The following is a 10,169-nucleotide window of genomic DNA, read 5'->3' on the forward strand; positions in this document are numbered from 1 at the left end:
TTAGTACTGTAATCACGCGCTTTGCTGTAATAATGCAGGGAACCACTCGTTATAAATCTCCTAACTGTGATATTTTCAGAAATAGAAGTTGCGTTTTTTCATCTGAAACGTGCTGCGATTTATATTCCAAAGCCACTCATATAATGCAGCTCAAGCAAGCAAAACATGCGCAACGCCTGCAGGTATTATTTTAACGATTTCGTTTTAATCCAAATGATGCGTGTGCTAAGTGAGTGAACATCAAAGATCACACAACAGAATTGCGCTCTCTCTCTCGCTCTCTCTCTCTCTCCCTACCGTTAAGTAACTTGTGCATTGTTTTACTTACTTGTTTTTGACATATCCGACCGAACTACAAACTTTCCAGTGATGTCTGTGAGAAAGATATATTCACTCGACAAGCTCGCGCATCTGCGCCACCCACCGCTCAATCCACTCAGGACAGGCCCGAAAAACAGCGTGTTTCTGCTTCCACTCAAAATAGGCATTTTCAAAATTATATAATAAATGATCTGTGGTGTATTTTGAGCTGAAACTTCAGACACATTCTGGGGACACCAGAGACTTATATTACATATTGTAAAAAGGGGCATAATATGTCTCCTTTAAAATAGAAAACTGTTATTATAATTGTAATATTATAGCTTTTACTGTATTTTTAATTAAATAAATGCAGCCTCGGTGAGCATAAGAGACTAAACATTAAAAAAACCTTACAGAATCTCGCAATTTGTTTTATTTTTAATTTTTTTAGTTGTACTTGAATATTTTAATAATTTATGAAATGGGGATTCATCTGATTTATCAGATGTATAAATTATTATGATTACTATTATTATTATTATTATTATTTAAATTACAACAACTTGTTAGGAACCTTTTTCAGGAGAGAAAACTATTATGTCTGAATACGTTTAAATGCACTCTTCCTTACATAAATGTAAATATACGATGTACCTACTCATATACTCAGCCTATATATATGACCCTGGACCACAAAACCAGTCTTAAGTCACTGGGGTATATTTGTAGCAATAGCCAAAAATACATTATATTGGTCAAAATTATAGATTTTTCTTTTATGTCAAAAATCATTAGGATATATTAAGTAAAGATCATGTTCCATGAATATATTGTTTTTTTTTTTATTACAAATGTAAAGAAACGGGATTTATTTTATTAAGCTAAGCACTGAGACAGTTTGTGTCTGGGGTTGTCTCCATTGTTCCAGTCAGGCGGTCAGGCATCTCCTCACGCTGTGTTTCCAGGGGTTGACGTGACCCCCTGTGGCCTCTCCCACTCCCACACCAGCTCCAACACAAAGCCGTCAGACTGGAGGGTGGTACCTGTAGCTCTTCTGAATCAGCCCACGCCCGTCCTCATGAAGGATCGCCGGTCAGTTGACTCGCACATTCCCCCGATGCCGCCACCTCACCAAATGAGGAGAAGAGGCTGCACCATTTGGCAGATGAAGCGGTGAAGGGGCGAGAGGCAGCGATGTCATTGGCCGCATGGGAGTTAGCTGGTGGGCGGAGTTGAACACCGAAATGCTGCTGAGGATGCAAAAGTTGAGCTCCAAATATACCAGCAGGCTGATGGTGCTCCCATAACAAAACCGCATGAGCTTCATCCACATTTAATATATTACTCAAATTTCTAATATTATATATTGACGAGAGATAGACAATAAAACTCGAAAGATTTGTCAACAACATTTATTTATTTTTTACAAATTAGGCGTTTTAAACTTAGACTTCTATTTGCAAGTTTGAGGTTGGTAAGATTTTTTTTTTATTTTAATATATTTTTTGAAAGTCTCTTATGCTCACCAAGGCTGCATTTATTTGATTAGAAAGTACAGAAAAAAATCTAATAACATTGTAAAATATTATTGCAATTAAAAAATCTATTTACTTCTATTTTCGTTTACTATTGTAATATATTTTGTGTTATATGTAATTTATTCCTGTAATGGCAAAGCTGAATTTTCAGCAGCCATTACTCCAGTCTTCAAGGTCACATGATCCTTCAGAAATCATTCTATTATGCTGATTTGCTGATTAAGAATCATTTCTTATTATCATCATCAATGTTAAAAATGTTGTTTATTATTTTAGACATTTTCTTTTTTATAGGATTCTTCATAAGAACAGCACTTACTTGAAATTAAAGTCTTTTGTGTCTTTGCTGTCACTTTTGATCAGTTTAATGCATCCTTGCTAAATAAAAGTATTAATGTCTTTCAGAAATGGTTGCAGAAATGTTGAAGCGATGGCTTAGTGATTTAGCATTGTGTTTGGTGGGTCATGCAAGTTCAAATCTGGGTTGCAGCATTTTTTTTATCCCTTTCATTTCCTGTACTCTCTTCTCCTCATTAAAAAGTTATAAAATGCTAATAATAAAAATGAGAAAAAACGTATATTAAACATATTTTAAATATAAAAACAGAAACTTTAGGACCAGACAGCAGTGCACACTGGCACGTTGTATCCTTGTGCTCCAGCATGTTTTACTTCTCAACTAATGCAGTAACTGACGCCTGTGTGCCGGTGTTCAAAGGCATGTTTGTTTTCGAGCGGGAGATCCCTAATATGTTCTCGGATAACATCTAATTGCCTCAAACAAAAGCGCGGCCTTCCTTACACTGTTGACAGTGCTACAGGGTAATGAAGAACCGGACCGTAGTGTCTGCTTGCTACATACCCTCCGGCAACTGGCTTTACGCCCATGCCAACCCACTGACACGTACAAATTAGTGTGAAAATAAAAACGGCAATAACTAAAAGGGGTGACTGAAATGGGCAACTTCTGCAGTCATTGTTGGCCCAGGCAGGGCTGCCCTGGCATGGTGATTACAGTACGAATAGAGGAAGCTAACCGCCTGACGCTCCTGAGAGCCACCACCGCCGCTGTTTTCGTGAGCCTCGGCTTGCATTTAATCACCACCAGTTTAATCTAATAAATCACCGCAGGGCAGAGAATAAATTGTGTGTCCTCCATCTTGGGGCTGACACATCAGCTCCTTGGAGGGCACGGAAAGGCAAGCACTTTACAATGTAAAGTAAGCAGAGTTTAGTGATGATGCCCTATGCAGCGCGTTGTTGCCATTTGTTACTCATGATAAGTAATGAAGTCTCAGGTTGGTGGAGATGTCTGCATCACGCCGGCTTACTTGCATTAGGTGAAGGTCTTTGTTATTCAAACACCTCTTCATCACTTACACCTTCATTTGGCCTGTTTTATTCATTCTTTTTTGTCATTCTGGTTAATTATTTTAATGATTAATATTGAAAATGTAATTGTTTTTATAGTTATTATAAATAAATATTAATTGAATAATAATAATTTAATTATTATTATTATTATTATTAATAATAATAATAGTATACACCAGAGAAATTCTTTGCGGTTGCATGGTGTATGCTAAATTGGTATAATAATAATAAAATAATAATAATAATTTATTGTTATTGCTGTTGTTGTTAAATTTGTAATATAATTTTATATTTAAATAAATTTATTTATAATGCCCCCTGAAAATGTTGTTTGGTGTAGATTGTTGTTATTGTTATTAATAACAATAAAAACAATAACAACAATAATGATAAGCAGTGATGTGCTTGTTTGTATCCATATCGGTATTTAAACTTATGATCCACTGCTATTGCCTTTTTTTGGGGCAATGTTTGTGCATCCTTTAATTTTGTTTGATTGCATCTGTTCTAACATGTTGTCTAAAGTTTTGTGTACATGATTTACATAGTCTTGGTAAGAAGAGCATTATGCTTAACGTACATTTAAAGAAACATGTATGAAAGGATGGCTTGTAATTGGACCATTTGCTTTGTTCTACTTCGTTACATTACGTTCACATAATGTATTATATCATGATACATGTTAAAATGCTCATTAAAGCATGCAAAGCACTGTATTGCGTGGGTGCCACCTGTTTTGCTGTCCGCCCACGTGAATTGTATGAAGGATGGCGCGGCGGGTCCTTTCTCCTCATCAGGGAGGGACAGCTGGGTAATCTGGGTCCCGATCCATAAGCCCAGGCCACCACCAAATTTATAATAGTGGCAGGACAATGAGAACACACTCGCACAATCAGCCCTCTTCCCAATATCATCTCAATATTATCCATCGGCCTGTGAGTGTAATGGGCCAGGATCTATTTTGTTTAGAATATAGTTTAACTTGGAACCCTCAAAGGAGTAAATTATCCTCAAAAACCCAAAAATTGAGGGATAAGAAGAAAAAAACAGTGTTGATGTCTTAAAGAATTTTTTTTCCACAAATGAAGATTGATTGATCATTCAACTCCAGCTTTTTACCTTGCCCTTATCTGTAGTTGATGCCCAACCGAGAGCTAAATCAGTTATTCATTTAGTCAGGCACCATTATATATGTTTTTAAGAGTTTTTTTTAATCAACTTGAAAATTATCCAAGTTAGCAAAACAGGGGATCATAATTGCAGAAATATGACAGATTTTTAAGTCTTGTTTGCGAGATAGTCAAAGCAAGAGAGACCAAAGCACACAAAAGTATTTTTCTTAAATATTTCTTAAATAATTAAGAAAGTATTTTATTTATTATTTAATTTAAGTTTGAATGTATTTAATATTATATTTTTCATAATTTATTACTATTACTTAATTATGATAGCACACTACTAACAAATTGTTTGTACTGCATGCTCACTGTATTAATAAATTAATACATATATTTTTGATGATTTTTCATCCTTGGCTAGGATTATTGTAAAAGTATTACTAAATATCTGCACTTTAAATAATCATAACTTTATATATAGCACAGTATTATTGCACCACCAAGTTGATGCCACATCGAGAGCTAAATCAGTTATTCATTCAGTCAGGCAACATTATGCACTTATTTTTATTTAAAATATTATGCAGATTAGCAAAACGGGGATAATAAATTCAGAAATATGACAGATTTTTAAGTCTGGTTTACAAGGTACAATCAAAGCAAGAGAGATTAAAGCATACGTTAACGCAAAAACAATTTTTTATAAATATATATAAATATATATTTTTTTTTTTCAATATCATAATGTCTTTTTTAGCATTATAGCACACTACTAACAACTTGTTACCTATACCCTGCTTGCACTGCATGCCCACTGTATTAATGTATTTATACATTTATTTTTGATGGTTTAACATTCTCAGATGGGATTATTGTCAAAGTATTGAGAAAAATCAGTACTAGAAATAATCTTAGCTTTATATATATAGCACAGTGTTATTGTACCATATTGTGGTCTTTAATCCCTGGACACCAGAAGTTCTCATTGCTGACACAGCATTAGCAGTGCTAAACTAGCGTAGTCAGAGCACCGTGTCTCTATGCAGGAAGGAATATTACTTTTGTGTTATAAATTAGGGACTCTCTGACATAGCACAGAGTGGGACAAATTAGTTGCAGTTTTCTGCCGCAAATTCAAGAATGTTGTCACGATTTGGGTTTTTTTGGTTCGTGAACACATTTCGACAAGTTTGTTTTCACCGTCCCTGGCTGCTTCGGACTGTCTGCTGCAATGTGTTGGCGTCAGTGGCAATGTCTTGTTCTTCGGCTTCCTCCTCACGGCCTTTTGAATGTCCCGACACCCCCCTCCAAGTCCAGCCCCACTGCCGCGCCGCCCCCACCCCTCCAGCCGCCCATGCCTGGGGAGAGCGGAGCAGGAAAGAGCCCATAGCTCCTGCTGCAAGGGCCTTATCTGAACACTGCACACAGTTCAGGGAACGCATCCTTTTCCTGGGGCCTCTCATCTGCCAGGAGGAGAGAAAGAACGAAGGGAATGTGGAGGCAGAAGAAGCCAGAGAGCGTCTGAGAACATTCAGGGGACATTTTTGTTGTGTTTACACCCTCTTTAGGACATCCAAGCACAGTCATGAAACCTGGACCTGCGTTATCTCCGTGTCAGCCTTCCTGCTCACTTGTTTGTTTGTGTACGCGTGCACGTATGTGCTTGCATGTGTGTGGTATAACCCAATCCGTGCTCAGCACTGTTGAGGGAATGCTACCAGCAGCACTTCTCTCGGCACATTAGAGAGATAAGCCTAATAGAGGTCCCCAGGCGGTGAGACATCGCACCACACACACACTATCACCACCTCTCCGATGAAGAGGATTTCCCACTCGCTCCATCTCTCTTCCTCTTCTTCTCGTTCTTTCTCTCCAGAGAGTAATTTCACAGTGTGCTCCAAAATGCCCCCCAGTTGTTTCTCTTAAGTCCCTGCTCTAAGTCAGACGCATCTCTTCTGAAGACACCACCCCCTCCCCCCAAAACCAGAAATATAGATTTTCTTTTATTTGGAGGGAAAAGTGAGACTTCTGTTTTAATGAGCCTACATCTGCAGTTCTCCAGTCTCCTTCTGGGCGACTTCCAACTTTTGAGGGACCTGTGGCAGCAACTTGTAGTCACAATGACCATCTAGAACAGTAGTTACCAAAGCTGGTCCTGGTTTACCACCAGCTCTGCATTAAAGCCTATCTGAATGATCCCATTAGCTTGTTGGTAGAGATTTCAAGACCTGAAATGGGAGTTACAGATACAAATGTCCACTGGACCAGGGTTGGGAACCATTGATCTAGAACAGTGGTTCTCAAAAAGATAATCCACCCAAAAATGAAAAATCTGCCAGTAATTACTCATATCATTTACTCATGCTCCTGTCATTCCATTTCATTTTTCTGCTGAACGCAAAAGAAGGTATTTTGAAGAATGTTGGTGACCAAACAATTTTGGCATTTGTCCATACTGTGAAAGCCAATGGGTCACAACACCATTTAGTTACCAACATTCTTCAGAATACCCTCATTTGTGTTACACGGAAGAAAGTAAGTCATACAGGTTTGGAACAACATGAGGGTGAGCCAATGATGACAGATTTTTCATTTTTGGGTGGACTATCCCTTCAACTTGTTTTGCTTGGATGTGTGTATTTAACCGTTCAAGGACTATAAAGTGGCAAAAATAACTCAGTTCAATACTCGCGCGCTCTATGAGCGCCTCTCTGACAGAGCTCTCAGACAGTGCGCACATATACCGAAATGAGTTCTCTTTTGCTGCTGATTGCATTTCAACGGCTTAAAATCAATTGCTTTTAAACCCCCAATGCTTAAAAATGTGTTCAAACGATAAGTTTTCGTGACCATGTAGCATAGCAATGTCACGTGATTGTATCCGCGATAGAGACGATAGTTCAAAATCTCTACTGGTTGACAAATTTTTACCGGTTAACCGTGCTTACCGGTATATCGCCCACCCCTAACTACTAGTAATAATATTGTTTTATATTAAAATGTTGTTTTATTGTAAATTTTTTGTTCAGCTCTTTTTCACTATTTATATGTAGAATGCTTTTAACATCTTCAGCATTGTAAGTCTTCATATGTATTTTGTTGTTTCTTGGCTGTACAAAACCTTTTTTTTGTCCAATCCCTCCATACATCTTTTGAAAAATGCTGTTTTCACCGGTGTCTCTGGCGTAATGTAGAGCACTGGCGTGGTTTAGCGCAGGCTTCAGAGAGGGTATTCTTCACTGCAAATCATTATGCATTGAGGAGGCCATTAGCAAAATGAAGACGAATGGGCGAGAGAGTCAACGTGGTGATAAAGTATTGGAGGACGACAGTTTAATCTAAAGTGTTCCTCTGTGGTCTTTCAACATAGTCACTGTGTCTTGCTACAGTTTGGCCTGTTATGATTAAGCTGTATGTTATGCTAGAAAGTTTGTTCTTTCTCTTAATGCTTATAATCACTGTCTTAGTTTGGCCAACGCAAGCACGGACTCTCACTCATCAGGCAAGTTTTTCAGGAATCAGTTGTTTAATCCAACCATTTACACAGTGACTTGTACATACGCCCCCTTTTGAATCCATTTCCTCTTAATATATATACATGGTGCTGAATATTATACAACACCGTGTAAAAATATATAAAGACATGAACAGAATCAGATTCTTGACAGATTGAGAACAATAAATGTTTTCACTGTAGACATTTTTTTATTTAAACTAAATGTTTTTTTAAATGTCTCTTAGCAGATAGTTCAGATGAAGTTCAGTGGTGTCATTAGATACCTGGTACAAGTCTCGACATGACTGGAAGTTGATTGACACCTGTTTAAGCATTTAATGACACATACACAGGGGTGTGTGCATCAAGGTTCTTTAAATTAATGGAGGGGTTGTCCTATTCATTCCTAACAGACAGTTCTCTCTTTTTCACTGCTGGATATTCTGCTTGCATGTTGAGTTCTTTCTCAAATTTTTGGAATAAAACTATTATTATTATTATAATACAGATAAGAATAGTTATAATTTAACTGTAGTAAAACTATAATGATGATAATAGTAGTAATAATATAATGTGATATAATAACAATATTTTTTGTTGTATTATACAGTTTTTGTATTTTATTATAAAAAATATATACTGTATTATCACTTGATGTGTGTATATATTCTTCATTTTGTTGTATTGTTAAATTTTTATATTTTAATACAAAATTGTTTTTATTATAGAGATATACTGTATAATCACATAATAATGATGATAATATAAATAATAGTAATAATAATAGTCGTAACAATATATTATTATTGTAAATTGTGATAATTATAGTTTATAATTATTTTATTAAATTATTTTTATGATAAAAAATAAAATATACTCTCACCACAACAACCATCAACATCATCATCATAATTGTTTATTGATTTTTATAATATACTTTAATCATATAATAATAGTATTATTAATAATGCAATTATATATATTACTACTGTTTTTTATGTCATAACTTTGTATTGTTATATTGGTCTATATCTTTCATTTAGGGAAGCAGTGGACCCGACTCTCAGGAAGAGAGAGAAGAGGACAAAGACACAGGAACAAATCCGAACCCAGAGACGCAACCAAACACAGTGACCAGCACACTGACCATGCAAGAGTACTTTGCTCAGCGGATGGCCCAGATCAAGAAGGCTCAGGCAGGACGAGACCCAGCCGCATCTTCATCTGAGGTCAGCAGCAATGCACCTTCTCCACTGGCTCCATCTGCCTCCATGGAGGACTCCCCCAACACCAGTGATATGGAACAGTCCAAAAAGAAGAAAAAGAAGAAAAAAGACATGGAGAGCGAAAGAGATGGCGCAGAGGAAGATGCACTGACCTCAGTAACAGGAGAGAGTGTTGAAGAGCCAAATCACTCACAGAAAAAGAAGAAAAAGAACAAGAGGAAACGAGAGGAGCGGGATGAGGATGGGACTGAAGTGTGCAGCGCCCCTACAGTAATGGATGGCACCACTGAAGAAGACTCTCCCACCACAGGAAAGAGGAAGAAGGAGAAAAAAACATCTCTAGAGGTTCATGCAGATGAACTTAAAACAATAGAAATTGAGAATATGGACCATAAAGTTTCAGATAAAAAGAAAAAGAAGAAAAAGAGAGAACGGGACGAAGAGGAAGGAGCAAGTGAGGAAGTGGTGCCCAAAAAGAACAAGAAAAAATGATTTTTTTTTTTTTACAATTAACTGCTGTCGAAACTCTTGACTTTTTGATACCATCATGATTTTTAATATTGAGATCACCAAAATGAATAACAACGAAGCATATGAATTTACATTTATAATTGGTTTGTTTCTCCATATTTAAACTAAATGACAAAACATTAAAATAACAACAACAATCTGTATGTGCAGTTGTGTTTTTCATATGTATTTGTTTTTCTTTGTTGTCAGGTTTCCAGGAAGTAACATTTTTAGATGCATGCTACAATATGGGCCATAGTTATACGTATATGTGTGTGTGTGTGTGTGTGTGTGTGTGTGTACAATATTTGTACAAAATATCTGATATATAGAGAGAGAATAGTGTTGTGCAGCATTCAAAATTCCTGAATGTAGCAAAAAGGATATAGGAATATACTTTTTATTTTCATCATAAAACATGGGTATTTTCAGAAACACTTGTTTTCAGAAATATATGTTAATGTTTCACATTCAGCCTATATAATTTATTAAATTTTATTAATTTATTACCTTAAATTATAAAGTGTTTTTATATGCTCCATAATGGAAAAATGCTTAGCTTTCCAGAAAATATGCCCCCAGAATGTTTAAAAGGTAAATATAA

At 36.3% G+C, this 10,169-nt stretch overlaps 1 protein-coding gene across 1 annotated transcript in view; it reads left to right on the forward strand.

The window, feature by feature from the left end:
• Positions 1–9,688, forward strand: part of LOC107746133 (PIN2/TERF1-interacting telomerase inhibitor 1-like) — a 27,991-nt gene extending 18,303 nt beyond the window's left edge. Inside the window, exon 7 of the mRNA XM_016560233.1 lies at positions 8,873–9,688. Within this exon, the coding sequence (XP_016415719.1) occupies positions 8,873–9,547 (675 nt within the window). The 3' untranslated portion in view covers positions 9,548–9,688. The remainder of the gene's footprint in view (positions 1–8,872) is intronic.
• Positions 9,689–10,169: the final 481 nt, after the last annotated feature.

The sequence above is a fragment of the Sinocyclocheilus rhinocerous genome, unplaced genomic scaffold (genome assembly GCF_001515625.1).
Source record: "Sinocyclocheilus rhinocerous isolate Xijiao unplaced genomic scaffold, SAMN03320098_v1.1 scaffold40, whole genome shotgun sequence".
Taxonomy (NCBI): Eukaryota; Metazoa; Chordata; class Actinopteri; order Cypriniformes; family Cyprinidae; genus Sinocyclocheilus; species Sinocyclocheilus rhinocerous.